The 17,886-nt window shown below is 37.6% G+C and overlaps 1 protein-coding gene across 1 annotated transcript in view; it reads right to left on the reverse strand.

Annotated features, from left to right (window-relative positions):
- Positions 1 to 17,886, reverse strand: part of LOC126823322 (peripheral-type benzodiazepine receptor-associated protein 1) — a 220,852-nt gene that overhangs the window by 71,298 nt on the left and 131,668 nt on the right. Inside the window, exons 6-7 of the mRNA XM_050552083.2 lie at positions 9,911 to 10,030; positions 216 to 299 (exon numbers count right to left, since the gene is read on the reverse strand). Coding sequence (XP_050408040.2) covers positions 216 to 299; positions 9,911 to 10,030 — 204 coding nt within the window. The remainder of the gene's footprint in view (positions 1 to 215; positions 300 to 9,910; positions 10,031 to 17,886) is intronic.

Genomic DNA, 17,886 nt, shown 5'->3' on the forward strand with positions numbered 1-17,886 from the left:
TATTGACATTCGGGTTCGTGTTATACTTATGGAAAAGACATGTTGACATAATTACTTGCATTATTCAAAAAAAAATGTTAAGCTATTTTGGTGAACTTTAAATTTTCACATTGATCAGCACTCTAAGGCTTACAGATGTATTAAACAGTCATTCCCTTTTACAGCATGGACCATTAAATGTTTATAAAATATTTAATATCGATGTAAAACCTTACCAATTCTTCATTTCTACTTTTTTCAACATCTAACTCTGTTTTCAAAGTTTCACATTCATTTTCTTTTTCCTTCAATGCATCATCCTGCAAAAACATAACAAAAGAATAAAACTCAAATTAATAATAAAATTACTGACAAATTATTTTAAAGGGATTACTACTTAGAATGAAGCTGTGTTTCAAAGGGATTGTTACTTCTGTGTCTGTGTCACTATACAGGCCCGGGACTGTACAGCGCAGTAGACGCTTACAGCTAGCCCCCGGATCCATTCACTTTATTTGAATTGTGCGTTTGTTTGTGAGTTCTGCGTAATATGTCTTGTCCGTATATTTGTTTTTGTGTAAATTATGTGTGGTGCAGTCCCCCTGCACTTAATAATAGAATAAAGCTTTGGCTTTACAAAGCATCTATAATCACAATGTATTCTCAGACTTAAGAATTTATAATTCTTTTGTTGTTTTAATGTATCAAATACATCAATAAGAAACTATGTGCAAAGTTTTGTGTTTCTGGATCAAAGATATTTCTCATAAACAGTGATTGAAAGTTGAGTAAATTCTTAACTTAAGTCTGAGAATGCTTAGTGAACTCGAGGCCAGGTTCTCGAAATAGCCTTGCGGGGGTCGATTGGTCTTACTTGAGCACTTTAGATCTAAACATCTTTCATTGAATCAATCTTGGGGGGGTGGATGACCGAATGGTTAGCATGTGCGCGTTGTATCATAAGGTCTGTCATTGAGTCAACTGGCGTGGTTTCGATTCCCCAGTTGACATTACAAGGAGTAGGGTCACATGTCCAATCTCGTGGGTTTTTTCTGGGTTCACCAGTTTCCTCCCACTGCTAAAGACCCCTACGTTCGCACGCGAAATATTGAAATAAAATTGAACCATATTTTAGTCCCGAAATGGATGGTAAACCCCGTTTCTCTCTCTCTCTCTCTATTTGAATCATGTAGTTTTTCGTCCTATCCAAACAACTATGCATTGTCTCTCTTATACCACCCCCTCTCCTGTACTACTAAAAATGGGGAATCATACTTGGAAAACCTAAACTAGTATAAAACTCTATAAAAATTGATAGGAATTGGTTTAATCTATTCTGAGATTCAACAAGAGAGAGAGAACTTATATAGGCCTTTGCCTGTTGTTCAATCCAATTCAGTTTATTGAATAAAATATTGTTTAAACTAACAAGAGACACATGACAGACACGTAAAACTATATAGGTATAAATAATCAACAATCAAACTATTTTCATAATCAAAGGGGATGACAATTTTTTTTTCTTTTTAACAGCAAGTCTGATGACTCATTATGTAGACAAAATGCATCCAGAATGAAAATAGTCGATTGATAATCAATAGAGGTATTAATAAACAATTTATCCAGCGTTATAATACAGCGAGTTAAACGCCGTTTGATAATCAATGTTCATTATTGACGGAGCAATGACAATCAAATATTACGTCAGTATCGTCAACATTTATATAGCGCAACTCCACACGGGATACAGACTAATAGAAAATGTCAAAAGCATGCTGTTCGATCTTTCTATCTATGTTATGAATTATATAACATCCCTGAAAAAACGAGTCTATTCTTATAAAGCCTTTGATGGCTTATACAGTAATTAAATATTTAAGGAATTTAGATTTTAAGGACATGTGGGCGTATAAAAAATTGTGATATAGCATACATGAAAGACGTAATGTGATTTAATAGACACAAGAGAGAGAAATGGGCTTTAACATCTATTCGACATAAACTAGGTCATTTGGGGACTAACATATGGTTCAATTTTATTTCAATAATTCGCTTGTGCGTAGGGGTCTTTAGCAGTGGGATGAAACCGGAGGACCCGGAGAAAACCCATGAGGTTGGACAGGTGACCCTACTCTTGTCACGTACAATCGGGGAATCAATACCACACCAGTTGACTCAATGACAGACATTATGATACTGCGTGCATGTGTTAACCAACAGGCCATCCACCCCTCCCCCCCTTAATAGACAAGAGTGAGACATTATGTAATATATTGATACCACACTAGGACATTAGTCCAAGTCTTGTTTCAATATATTACGCAATGTCTTGCTCGAGACCAGGCACTATATTCCGCGTGCATCTCAACAAAATCACGCCAGTCCAATATCACATCAAGTATAAAAATAACGTACTGTAAGCACGTTGCCTGTACATTATTTGAAATAATGATACACCAACATCAAAGGATGACGTCACACCTGTATTTTAATTGTAAATACTGATTGGCATGGAAACATTTGTGGCCTGATGTTTCTATTAAATCTACTCATCTCTACAATAAACCCAGAGATTTTCTACCTGGCAATGCATCACAATCAACCAAATGTCAAGATTTTCTTGCAACATCTTTACATTGTTTCAATGGCCTAATGGTTAGCACGAGCATGCTGTATCATAAGGCCTGTCATTGAGTCAACTGGCGTGGTTTCGAATCCCCGGTTGTACGTGACAAGGAGTAGGGTCACCTGTCCAACCTTGTGGGTTTTCTCCGGGTCTTCCGGTTTCCCCCCACTGCTAAAGACCCCTATGCGAAACTGAATTATTGAAATTCGGTTAAACCGTACATTAGTCCTGAAATGACCTAGTTTGTGTCGAGTGGACGTTAAACACCATTTCTCTCTCTCTCTCTCTCTCTCTCTTTCAATGGCATTTAGTAAATGAATAGGTTATACAGGTGACAATTCTATGGAATACAATTACAGGTTATTACTGAGTGACATTTCCACTAGGATTCTCTAGTCGTTATCAATTCTATGGAATATAATTACTGCTAATTACTGGGCGACGTTTTGACTAGGATTCTCTAGTTATTATCAATTCTATGGAATATAATTACTGTTTATTACTGAACCACGTTTTGACTAGGATTCTCTAGTTATTATCAAGCTCAGTAATAAGCAGTAATTGTATTCCATAGAATTGTCACCTGCATACATCTTTACATGTACGCTTAAAGAGACTATCCCGAATTGAACAGAGTCTCAAAAATAAAAGTCGGGGTACGTATGAAATTTAAGCGCCAAAATATAGAGGAATGGTGTATTTACTCTGTCTCAAAATTCCAGCTCAAAATATTGAGTCGTTTGGACGTGAATGTCAAAACTGCTTATCCAGACACGTTACCCTTTTAAGATTTTGGGTCAATTCTTTCGTTGGGTGACCTGATAATCGATTCCCCTTCCTTTAGAGGTTTATACAATGAATGACCCATGCGCTGTACTTGATAACGAAAGGTAAATTTCACCTACACATTATTTGTATAAAATAAAAGTCTGGTTTTATCCAGACACTGCATAAATACAGCTTGGGGGCACTGGTCCCCACTTCCAGATTAAGACTGACAGATTTAAGTTGTTTGAGTTAGTTGCTCGGACCTAAGGTAGAGGATTTTAAGGGATTTTAACACAAAATTAACCAGTTTTATTATCCAAAATATTATCGGGATTGGCCCTTTAACCTACCCATTTGTAGAATGACGACCTAAGAATGTTCTGACAGCTTTTTTTACTAATCATACACTGTAACCCAGGTATCATTTAATCTTGTGTATCTAGCTCTATTTCTTTCACATTCATTTAATATCAAATCTCTGTTTAAGAATTCATAAAGATCATTTAAAATCACCCAAAATCATTTTCATATATATTTAACCAGGTGTGCCGCTATTTTTTCATGTGTTCCAAGGTGTGCCGTTGGCAAAAAAAGGTTGTGGAACCACTGCTTTAAATCATCAATTACAAGCCTGTGTCAATAATGACAAACCTAAACAAATGTCAACAATTTCATAATCCATCTTCATTTTGCCCTCTCAGTGAAGAAAAACAGAAAGTTAAAGCCCATTTCATGTCATTTCACAATTTCATAATGTTAATAGAAAAACATCTTAATGTCAATGTTAATAGAAAAACATCTTAATGTCAAACAACAAATGTTAGTCCTGACATGACCTGAAATGAAATGGGGTTCAAAGTCCTACTGTTCTGCTCCGACTGGGCTCATGAAGACAGGCATAAGCCATATTGTGGGCTATGAGGGAAATTTTGCATGGGCAGCGGCACTATGGCCTACTCTTATATCAAAATTCCAACTGACAAGGGATCTTTTATGTGCACACCAATATGTACATGGGACCTCGTTTTTTTGTCCTATCCAAACGATTAGACAGCTGTCCTTGTCAGACCCTCTGTCCTGTACCACTGACAAGGGAAAACCATGTTGGAAAATCCTGATCAACTTTCTCGGCCAATGCAGGGATAAAGTTCACTATCTCAAGTGGATGTTAAACCCCATTTCTCTCTCTCTATATATATATATATATATAAATAAATGGCAGCAATCTCATTAGTTTTATAGACTAACACGGAATATGTGAGAACATCTTAAAGGTCAAACAACACCACAGCGAAAGCTTCAATCTTAATGTGGGATTTACCGAACAGGAAGTATAATATCGGCAATAAGTCCATGGTGTATATAATCACTAACAGTATAATCACCATGGATTTCTAGAAGTGTTGCGACACGAGAGCAAGGAGTTAAGTGACAGCTTTCTATAAACAAGGCTAATCTTTGATAAATTGCGTCAGGGCAAATATCCAGACAGATAATTACTTAGCTTGAATTCTTGAGACACAGACAAAATTTGGACAGGTGACCCTACTCCTTGCCACCCAACCCCTTGTCAGAATTTGAAGACTAGTAAGTGGAAAAAACATTGTCTGGGCAAAATTATCCCTAGTGACTATTACCATTCCACACATCCATACGGTCTGTCATTGAGTCAAATGGTGTGGCTTTAATCCCAATCTGGGGGGTTGGATGGCCGAATGGTTAGCACGTGCGCACTGCGCTGTATCATACTGTCTGTCATTGAGTCAACTGGCGGGGTTTCGATTCCCCGGTTGTACGTGACAAGGAGTAGGGTCGCCTGTCCAACCTTGTGGGTTTTCTCCGGGTCCTCCGGTTTCCTTCCACTGCTAAAGATCCCTACGCGCAAGCGAATTATTGAAATAAATTTGAACCATGTGTTAGTCCTGAAATGACCTAGTTTGTGTCGAGTGGACGTTAAACCCCATTTTTCTCTCTCTCTTTCAATCCCAATCTGACATAACAAGATTTAGATTGTCAATAGAGTATAAAATGTGACATCATCTCAACTGTCAAACATTGGTTTTCATACAGAGTGGCAACTGCCTATTTCTGTTAAATCCCTTGGGTTATCAAGGCTGAAACGGTTGCATGCCGTATCGCTAAACATGGAAGATTTAATCCACACATAGTGAAATGAAATGAATGAAATGGGGTTTAACGTCCTACTGTTCTGCTCCTAACCTGGGCTAATGAAGACGGGCATATGCCATACAGTGTGCTATGAGGGAAATTTTCCCCGGACAGTGGCACTACGACCTACTCTTATATCGAATTCCAACTGCCAAGGGATCTTTTACGTGCACGCCAATGTGTACACGGGACCTCGGTTTTTCGTCCCATCTGAACGACTAGACAGCTTTCCTTGTCAGCCCCTCCGTCCTGCATCACTGACAAGGGAGAACCACGCCAGAAAATCTGGATGAACTTTCTCGGCCAATGCAGGGATCGAACACCCAACCTCCAGGCTAGTGAGCCAGCGTCTTACCCACTTAGCCACACATAGAAAGTTCAAACTGTTAAGATTTGATGATACATGCTTGTAGCTCAAAAAGAGTAGGGTTGTCTGCTTTCCTCCCATTGTTAAAAACTCCTACACACACAAGACAATTATTGTAATCAAAATTGTACCATGTGTTCATCCCAATATGACCAAGTATGATTTCGGATGGGACAAAAAAACAAGGTCCTATGTACACATTGGTGTGTACGTAAGAGATCCCTTGGTAGTTGGAATTTGATATAAGAGTATGTACCATATGATAGTCCCATAATGACCTAGTTTTTTTCTATCTCTCTGTAGAATCACACCAAACCAACTAATCCCAAAATATCCTAGTTTGTGTCATTAGGATATTAACCTCTCTCTCTCTCGGCAGTTGGAATTCAATATAAGGCTGCTGCCTGGGCAATATTCCCTCATAGCACACTCTATGGCATATGCCTGTCTTCATTAGCCCAGTAGGAGCAGAACAGTAGGACGTTAAACCCCATTTCATTTCATTTTTGTAATAAACTCTAATGTATTTGTGAAGGCTCTCTCTCTCTCTCTTTCTCTCTCTCTCTCTCTCTCTCTCACTCTCATCTTAAAATACATTTCTCTATGTAAAAAGACTTGTTACATGCCACCAGTCAACAAGAGAGAGTCTGTTAAACACTTTTCTAACCTTTTCAACGGATCAAAAACATGTAAAAAGTGGTTGAAAATAGGCCTGAGAAACGACAACATTAAAACCTTAACGTCACTAGAATGACATGAAGAGACTTAAAACCTTTTCCCAAGTAATGAAAATAGCCACGATCAATGGTTTGCAGATTTGAAAGCCTGTAGTTCGGCCCTCTTCAAATTAAGTACCCTCTCATGCAAGCTTTAATTCTACGGGCACCTGTAACAACTCAATTAAAACTATATGCTAATCATTGGCTTTGTGTCAATACAACAAAGTATTCAATTCTCTCATATCTGCCATGGGGGGGGGGGGGGAGTAGGGGGAGAGAGAGAGAGAGAGAGATTAACACCCACTTGACACAAACTAGGTCATTTTGGGACTAACATATGGTTAAATTTTATTTCAATAATTCGCTTAGTGGACCTGACAAGGAGAGAGAGAGAGAGAGAGAGAGAGAGTTTAAATCGACAGAGAGAGAGAGTGTGAGAGAGAGTTTAAATCGACTCATACAAACTAGGTCATTTCAGGACTAACATATGGTTCAATTTTATTTCAATAATTCGCTTGGGCATAAGAAGGGGTCTTTAGCAGTGGCGGGAAACTGGAGGACAAAGAGAAAACCCATGAGGTTGGAAAACCACAAACAAAAATATTTGCTGTCAACTTTTGTTTGGATACCGACAGAAAATGTCAAGCATTAAAAAAGAAGCATAAGATTGAAAATTGATTCATATGGAAGAAAAAATTGGTTCTATTGTGGAACGGTCATAAAAAAACTAATAAAATAATTTTATCATCTTCAGACACAAGTCATAAAACACGTTCCGCGGAGGTTTGGCTTTGAAGATAAGCTTTAATAAAAATCATACCATCTTACAATAAATACAATAAAGCAGAGGAATGCGATTTTAAGATATTATATCATTCCTATTGTTTTCAAAGCTGAAATGAAATGAGGTTTAACTTCCTACTGTTCTGCTACTATACTGGGCTAATGAAGAGGGGCATACGACATACAGTGTGCTATGAGGGAAATTTTGCTCGGACTACTCTTATATCGAATTCCAACTGCCAAGGCATCTTTTACGTGCACGCCAATGAGTACACGGGATCTTGGTTTTTTGTCCCATTCGAACGACTAGACAGCTGTCCTTGTCAGGCCCTCCGTCCTGCATCAATGACAAGGGGGAACCACGCCGGAAAATCTGGATGAACTTCTCGGCTAATGCAGGGATCAAACACCCATATAATAATGTAATATGAAATTTTTACTCTAATTTCAAATCAGTTATGTTCGGCAAAATACGCCAAAAGTCTCAATCGAATGGCAATCGCTAAGACCAGGTTATTCCAGTCTACACTGATAGTATTTATTGCGTATGCTCTCCAGATAAGAATATGACGTCACCGTTTGAGATGACTTGTGAAATATGTCTAGCCTCGTACTTTGAGTCAGTCGTTACAAATGGCGCTGAAAGGCATTATGGTACACGCTTATGGGACCTTGTTTTTTTGTCCCATCCGAACGACTATACGTTGTCCCTTGCCATGTCCTCGGTCCTACACCCCTGACAAGGAGGAACCACATCGAAAAAATCGTGTGATGTATCTTGGCCAAAGCACGGATCGAACACTGGAGCTACAGGTTAACGAGCCAACATCTAACTCACTGAGTCACCGTTGCTCTGTATGATGATACAACAAATATCTAGTCCGCTAGATAACGTAATTTACTTGAAAATGAAATGAAATGAAATGGGGTTTAACGTCCTACTGTTCTGCTCCTAAGCTGGGCTAATGAAGATGGGCATACGCCATACAGTGTGCTATGAGGGAAATTTTGCCCGGGCAGCTGTGCTACGGCCTACTCTTATATCGAATTCCGACTGCCAAGGGATCTTTTACTTGCACGCCAATGTGTACACAGGACCTTGTTTTTTTTGTCCCATCCGAACGACTAGACAGCTGTCCCTATCAGGCCCTCCGTCCTGCATCACGCCAGAAAATCAGGATGAACTTTCTCGGCCAATGCAGGGATCGAACACTTGACCTTCAGGCTAGACTGCAGGGTGCATGGTAGTATAATGGAAGAAGAATTGAATATTTTCAATTAGGGATGTGGTATTATCTTATTTCTTGTGACAATAGTATTTTATGAATAATATCAATAGGTAGACCGACAACAGATAGATTAGATTTATTGAGCAGACAGGCTTTGTTATTATATTTACATATATAGAAGGTGACAATAATAGATATAACAGTCTATGTCTCTAAATACAAATGGGAATGGAATGGAGTTCAACATTTCATAAATGCAATAGTTCTAGTCATACCAACAGTAATTTAAATAGGAATGGAGAGAGAGAGAGAGAGAGAGAGAGAGAGAGGGAGGTAGAGATGGGGTTTAATGTCTACTTGACACAGACTAGGTCATTTCGGGACTAAGATATGGTTCAATTTTATTTCAATAATTCGCTGGCGCATAGGGGTCTTTAGCAGTGGGAGGAAACCGGAGGACCCGGAGAAAACCCACGAGGTTGGGCAGGCAACCCTACTCCTTGTCACGTACAACCATACCACCGGGGATTCGAAAACCATGTCAGTTGACTCAATGACAGGCCTTATGATACAGCACACAAGTGCTAACCATTAAGCCATCCAACCCCCCAGGAATAGAAAGGAATGGAATTGAGTTCAAACTGTCAGCAATAATTGTGGTCATAATCTCTAATCTAATTAGAAATGGAATAGAATGATTAAAGCACAAAATTTAGTCCAAAACTTTGCCCTGATTCTAATTATCTCTCCTGTCAAATATTTGAGAGAGAGGGAGAGAGAGATGGGGTTAGTTTAAACAATATCTTATTCAATAACCTGAATTGGATTGAACAACAGGCACAAAGGCCTATATAAGTTCTCTCCAAACATATAAAATAGTTAAATCGTAACTAGGGATCTTTAACTGTGGGTGGGAACTGGAAGACATACAGAAAACCCACGCTATTGGACAGGCAACCCTACTCCTTGTCACCGCACATGCAGGGAATCAAACCACGCCACTTGACACAATTACAGACCTTATGATCTAATGTGCACATGTTAAACCAATCCCCCTAATATAAGAAGATGATGAAAGGCGAAGACAACAAAAAAAAATATACAAGTCCTTACAAGACACAATTTTAGGGAGACACAATTACTGAGTTTAATACAAAGCGACGTTTCAACAACGAAACTCTCATCTTTATCAAGCAAAATTGTGTATCCATAAAATTGTACCCTGTGTTAAGATGTTCAATTACTAAATGCCAATCAAAAAGATACTTACAAGGCCTTCTGCTTTTTGTAGAGCCTTATCAAGTTCTTCGATTTCTCCCTGTAATTCTTTATTAGCAGCTTCGAATTCCTGTAATTGCTTGGCCTTGTCTTGGTCTCCCTTTTGGACCACCTGAAAAAATCGCATCATCTCTTGTTTATAAATTATGTCAACAGATCGTTGATGGATGAACGAATGAACACTGCAGGTCTTAAATCCAGTTCGAATTGAATCAATGTCTTAATTCGGGCACAAAAACCAAATCAGACTAGTTTATTTCAGTTTCTTAATCCTGCAAACATTATATACGAGCAGGTTAATCCAGGTAGTAAAGACAAAATGAACGGGTTGCCCACGAAAGTATTTTCAAAAAAGTCGTCAGCTTAAAATCTACAAATCAAATCAGAGCAGACGGACATTTCACAAGTACAGGTAAATCCAAGTAGCGGAAACGAAAACAACAAATGCCTTGCAGACGCCAGAATGCTATGCAAGAACAGAACAGTCTTCTGCAGCAGATACAGAAATCATTTTTTACTGCTACTCCATAATAATCATAAGAGTTTTTCCAGCGTGCCACAAACTTGTGATGTACTTATTCATCCACTTTGGAATGCGAAAGCATTGCTAGAAATGATCAAATCAAAACAGGTAGACATATATTGATTATCTTAAGAAATTAATTGTTTTTAACGCCTAATTAACCATAACTTGTTAATTAATCCACCATCCTTCATTTCTCACTAATTGATACAAAAGTTTCTCGCGAAGTAGGTGAAAGCAAATAAGGTCATCAAATAATTCCCACTCTGAATACCGTCTGCTATTTCTTTTTTATTCACCGTGAATCCTCGTTGTTCACCATTATTGATTAGAGATTACGGTGTCATGACCCAAACAATGTTTATATTAGCCACTCATTTTCTGCTTTTTAAACTCTGATTTACACGGGTAAATGGGAGATCTGTAACGAGGAAGATCTTATACACCAGCGTCACTTTTCAATATCGTTTGATTGTGTGTGAAGACTGTGGTTATGTCGTTTGACTGGTGCCAGTCACCTGATACGGTTCAATAATATTGATTAGTTTTCATTATATTCTGTCAGGAAAAATCAGACAGTTTTTTTTTTCGTAAAACAGGAAATCGGCAAAAAACAAAATAACAAAATAAAAACTTCACTTAAATCAACTTGCTGCTTAACCACACAATGGTTTTCGATTGAATGCATTCAGAGACTATTGGCCATTGAAATTGCGTACAATAAGTTTTTTATTAGATATCTAATCAGACTAAGTATTAGGTGTTTTCATGACTTCTTCACACCTACACACAAAATAGCAACATGCAAGATAGCTTGTGTCTGGTACACACAGCATTAATAACTCTGTCACGATCTGCTCAAACCACAGTGCACATGGGTGCTAGAATATTATAATTTATATGAGAGAGAGAGAGAGAGAGAGAGAGAGAGAGAGAGTAACAATTACTGGTTTATTAACAAGCAGCCATTCAAGATGATACTCTTGTCTTTGGTATTGTTCAATAACTAAATGCCACTTAAAGAACTTAAGAAAAATATTTAAACTTTAAAAACTTAAAAACATGGAACTTAAAGCCTTTAAACAGAGCAGAGAGAGAAAGAGAGAGAGAGAGAGAGAGAGAGAGAGAGAGAGAGATGGGGAGGGTTTAAATCCACTCAATACAAACTAGGTCATTTCAGGACTAATATATGGTTCAATTTTTTATTTCAATAATTCACTTGCTTGCATGTCAGGGTATTTAGAAGTGGCAGGAAACTGGAGGGCCCAGAGAAAACCCACGAGGTTGGGCAGGCAACCCTACTCTTTGCTTTGCTACGTTCAAGTGTGGAATCAAAACCACTCCACTTGACTCAATGACAGACCTTATGATACAACACGTACGTTAACCAATTGGCCAACCACCACCGCCCAACCCCTGCTTAATTTTTATGTACATTATATGAATTAATCTCAAATTCACGCATAACGCATTAATTACAGAAATTAAATTGAAATAATGTTTAATATCCAACATTTCTGCCGTACCTGGGCTAATGACAACAGATTATGACGAACGTCTAGGTCATATGCTATTTTATTATTTTTTAATTCTGTTTTTAATTTTAAATCTATATTTTAATATGCATTAAATGCCCTAATACTTAACACTGAATCCTTCAATAATTATATGTTCATGTCAACATTTTATAGTAACTAATTTATATAAAAAGACAAATGTATGTAAAATTTTTCATTAGTTTGAGAGACCAGCTTAGAGAACCTATATACTAGCTGGAGGTCCGATTTATAGGAAATAATAAGTTGTTTAATTGTTGCTGCTGAAATAAAGTGTTGATGATCCAATCCAAGAATCTGTATTCATTTCTGATACTTAGAAAACACCCGTTGACGAGCTACATTCTCTGGAATAATGTACGATTGCTTAATTGCCTGTACATTATTTGAAATCATGGTACACCAACATCAAACGATGACGACACATCTGTATTTTAACTCCATTTAACTCAAGCAGATGTCAAATTAATTCTCTGAAGAATCACTTCTGCCGTTATAAAAGTAGTTTCTCTTTAATCCAATTCATATTCAGTACAGCAGAAATTATTCACTGTGTTCCTATTGTCGCGAAATCACAAGAATCTGAACAGGCGCTAATCAGTCCATCAGCAAGGAGTTCCGTTGAGTTACCACATGCAGACAGACTATCCAATTATGGATTCCTTTGATTGTTTAACAAGTGAATTATTAATAGCAACCATTTTCTCTGTGTTCTTGCCGACCTTCTTGCCGACGGATATCTATTATTTAGTTAACAAAGTTTTTATGTCTCCGATAAAAAGTCATGTTAACTAAACATTAACGTATATCGTTCATCCATTCTAATTTAAACATTTATTCACGCCAACATCGAAAGGAAACTAAGACGGATCTCCCTTGGTTTCACAGTTGATGGAACGGTTTCACACCACGGCTATAATTAGCGCCATGTACTGATACGCGGTAACGATGATGTGGACAATCACTCCATCACTTAAAAGAGACGGGCAAGAGTTCCATCAAATGACAACACAATGTCGAGTGTTGCACCTTAATTCATCTTCATTCGTTTCTAATATACCAGTTAGAAACACTCATAGTAACAAAATTATCCTTCACATCTGTAGAACACATACTGTCTATTTTTAAACCGACTTTCTCCATGATTTTGTAAAATGTCTTTAGAGATAGTAATATACTGTTACGTAATACCATGTGAACTATTGGTATTACTTTACTGGTATGGCTTCGTTTCCCCGCTTGTATGTGACAAGGAGCATTGTCGCCTGTCCAACCTCATGGGTTTTCTCCGAATCCTCTGGTTTCCTCCCACTGCTAAAGACCACTAGGTGCAAGCGAATTATTGAAATAAAATTGAACCATATGTTAGTCCCGAAATGACCTAGTCTGTGTTAAGTGGAAGTTAAACTCTCTCTCTTTTCTCTCTTTTTCAAGTTTAAATATTGTTCATACGTTGTTTAAGTGACATTTAGTAATAGAACAGGGGGATCACGGTGGCTAAGTGGGTAAGGCGCTGGCTCACTAGCCTGGAGGTCAGGTGTTCGATCCCTGCATTGGCCGAGAAAGTTCATCCCGATTTTCCGGCGTGGTTCTCCCTTGTCAGTGATGCAGGACGGAGGGGCTGACAAGGACAGCTGTCTAGTCGTTTGGATGGGACGGAAAACCGAGGTTCCGTGTACTCATTGGCGTGCACGTAAAAGATCCCTTGACAGTTGGAATTCGATATAATTCGATATAAGAGTAGGCCGTAGTGCCACTGTCCGGGCAAAATTTCCCTCATAGCACACTGTATGGCGTATGCCCGTCTTCATTAGCCCAGTTAGGAGCAAAACAGTAGGACTTTAAACCCCATTTCATTTCATTTCATTTCATTCCAGTAATTGAACAATACCAAAGTAGAGAGTATCATCCTCGAATAGCTGCATGTTAATAAACCAGTAATTGTTATTCCATAAATAGTTTTGAGTGTGTTACTGTTCATGTGGTTATTTATAATATATCTGGACTCTGAAGAACAAACTATTAAGTTGATTTAGCCTATTGTTCTGATTAGTTTTCAAATCCTAATTTTAATTAAAAGTAGCTTATTTTTTTATAAAGATCTTGAAGAACAAAAAAATTAATGTTTCCTCCTTAAGGATCAATTCCTTTCATGTTCATGGTTTTAATTACGTAACGAACGATTTGAGGACAAAGATAAAATATATTTGCTGTTCATAACTCTAATAGAGAGAGACTAGTCACTTTGGGACTAACACATGGTTCAATTTTATTTCAATAATTCGCTTGCGCGTAGGGGGTCTTTAACAATGGGAATAAACCGGAGGACCCAAAGAAAACCCACAAGGTTGGACAGGCGACCCTACTCCTCGTCACGTACAACCGGGGAATCGAAACCACATTAGTTGACTCAAAGACAGACCTTATGATACAATGCACACACACTAACCATTCAGCCATCAAACCTCCCCCTAGGCTTGAACATGAAAGAGGCTTGACAGTTGGACTTCGAATTAAGAGTAAGTTGTGACACTCCTGTACAAGAAGAATGTGCTCAGACCACACTGCATGGTGTTATGTCCATCTTCATTAACTCCGTCGTTGTGGAAAAGTAGGACGGCAAACGCATTTCTTTTCAAAACAATTTAAGCTTCATGGCTATTTTGAGGAAGATGTCTTTCCTTTTGTAAATCTAAAAATACTGTAATTATATCCACCAACACATCATTTAAGGAAGTTCGCATGAACAAACGATCGCGACACTTCTTCTTATATCCAACTGTGATCCTTAATCTCCTCCTAAGGCAATCATAGACTGGTTGGATAAACTTCCTCGTTGGCTTGATAAAGTTTCGTTGTTTTATTTTTATCACTACGTTAACTAATGACTATCTGCCGATAAAATTTCTTAAGTTTAAAAACGTTTTCTGATTGCAGTGGTTGACAAAACTGACCACTAAGGGACATATATATAAATAGAGAGAGAGAGAGAGAGAGAGAGAGAGGGAGAGAGAGAGAGAGAGAGATGGGGTTTAACGTCCCCTCCACACAAACTACATATAATACAATATTAAGATGAAAATATAAAGAATACTTTTTGAAACAAGGTTTAACATCCTACTGTTCTGCTCCGACTGGGCTATTGAAGAAGGGCATACACCATACAATGTGCTATGAGGGAAATTTTGCCCGAGCAGTGGCACTATGGCCTACTTCTATATCGAATTCCAACTTCCAAGGGATCTTTTACACGCACACCAATGTATACATGGGTCCTCAATTTTCCGTATCATCCAAGCATTCTGCACCACTGACAAGGAGAAACCATGCCGGAAAATATTTTTTGAAAAAAAATTAATATTATGATATTGATCTATTTGGGTGTAAATATAATTAGCCACAGGTGTCAAATATAGACACCCACTTAAAACAAACTAGGTCATTTCGGGACTAACATTATAATATTGGTCTATTTGGGTGTAATTAGAATCTATTTTCAATTATACATTTTTGACGAGTGGGAATTAGTTTGCACCTGTCATTTGGCGTTAGCGAATCAATTCGCCGACACATCATACATGGCAACGGCATTAGCGGACAAAAGCGCCAGATCAATCAACTGATTTCTATTGTTTTTATTTCTTAAATTAATGGTGATTGAGTAATAAAAATAAAACACCCAATGAAAAGGAATGTTATATTTGCTAATTATCGAATAAAAAACATACGTTTCAACAAAGGATCTTCCGGTATTTACGTAATAGGTCAGAGGTGAACATTCACGCCGTGTCAATGACTTTGGTATCATTCCAATATTTTCACGTTGTCACTTACGGCTGATAATTTTATGTTATGGAGAGTGAATTGGAATCAGATTTTTTATGATTTACTGCCAGACATATCGCGGAATAGGATAATGTCGAAGGAATCAACTATTTATATTATTTTTTTGATGTTATAAGTTATGAGGTGAAGGATACGTATACTACAGCCGAGATCAAGCGTGTTGGCCACCATCTTGGACAAGCTTCCAGACAGACGATACCACAAAACTTACAAATAATAATTCTAGACTTTGGAAAGCTAAATTGAATCAAAACTTTTAGGATTTGATACAAGCTACATAGAGGAATATTACATTGTTCGAAGATTTCAACTATATATTTTTATTTTCGACACAATGAAGCAAAGAAGACGATAATTCCCGCCATATATCCAAAGGCATAATTGTCGATAGGGATTAAGTGACGGTTATTCGGGGCGATATTTCTTTTAAAAAGTTATATTTATATTTACTTTGAACACTGCTGCCAACGGGACTATTTTTGAGTTTTATTTAAAAAAAAAATACATGTTCACGTTATTTTACCATTATGGCAGAGAAAAGTCATAATTTTAGTGGAGCTGACTTTTCAATATTATTTATAGTAATATAATTGTCACTTTGAACAATTGAATTTTATATCATTGGAAAGAACACCACAATCTGTACATTTTTGTAACAGAGTATTTCTTTGTATAGAAAATATTTTTTAGTTATTTGCAATTTTGTAGAGGGTATTAGGATTAACAATAATCCACTAATTGGCTTAGGGAGATAGGCCCTGCTGATTTAATGAGCTTAAGGAGTTGGTAGCTAAACTTTTAATTGGCTCTAGGGTTAAATGGGTTAACCTAGCTAGATAGCAAATATTATTTGTAAAATGTGAGTTACTAGCATGGTCACATATTAATCCTGATTAACTCACAAAATATTTGTTTGGAACATTAATCATTTCAATCAACATAACTAATATTTTATTAGGGTCGACAGTTATGGGGTTTGGGGTTTTTATATTGATTTGGGAGCGACGGTGGCTAAGTGGGTAAGACATTGGCCCGCTAGCCTGGAGGTCGCGTGTTCGATCCCTGCATTGGCCGAGAAAGTTCATCAGGATTTTCCAACATGGTTTCCCCTTGTCAGTGGTGCAGGAGAGAGGACCTGACAAAAACAGGTGTCTAGTCGTTTGGATGGGATGAAAAATCAAGGTCCTGTGTACACATTTGCGTGCATGTAAAAGATCCCTTGTCAGTTAGAATTCGATATAAGAGTAGGGCATAGTACCAGTGCCCGAACAAAATTCCTTTGAAACTCAATTTCATTTCATTCAAGGCCAATCAGTTGATATTAATTACCAGTATACTAGAAGCTTTAAGACGAAAATTCAGTATAAAAATATGTAACAAAATAGCCTATTTACCTTATCTGTGAGTTTCAGCTCTAATTAATTAACCGTTTGGAAATGAGTTGCAAAAAAATATAAAGCTAGTATTCGATTTCAGTTGAGAACTTTGCCAAGTGGTAATTAAAACAATGTGAAAACCTGCAAATTCTATTACTTACTTGAAACTAAACCCCCAAAAAGTAAGAATTGACCCATTGAGTGACTTGATCCCAAGCGGTAAATAAAATGCAGCAATTATCTGCAAATCCTATTACTAACTGGAAAATTGGAAAACAAAAAACTCACAAAAAAAGTACAAATTGTCATTCTGCACTTGATGAACCAGACACAAGAAGATTAGATCGTAAATAGCTCAATTCCAACTTCACGGTACAAGCAGACACATTTTTTAAAAAAAGTTTTGCAGAGGTTAATATCGTTACTCGAGACTAGAATATCCTCATGAAATAAGCAGATCTTAAAGATCAAAACAAGTATTCATTCGTTCCTGGGGGGGTGGGGGGGTAGTTGGCTGAATGGTTAGCATCATAAGGTCTGTCATTGAGTCAACTGGCGTGGTTTTGATTACCTGGTTGTACGTGACAAGGAGTAGGGTCGTCTGTCCAACCTCATGGGTTTTCTCCGGGTCCTCCTGTTTCCTCCCACTGCTAAAGACCCCTACACG

Source organism: Patella vulgata, chromosome 6 (genome assembly GCF_932274485.2).
Source record: "Patella vulgata chromosome 6, xgPatVulg1.2, whole genome shotgun sequence".
Lineage (NCBI taxonomy): Eukaryota > Metazoa > Mollusca > Gastropoda > Patellidae > Patella > Patella vulgata.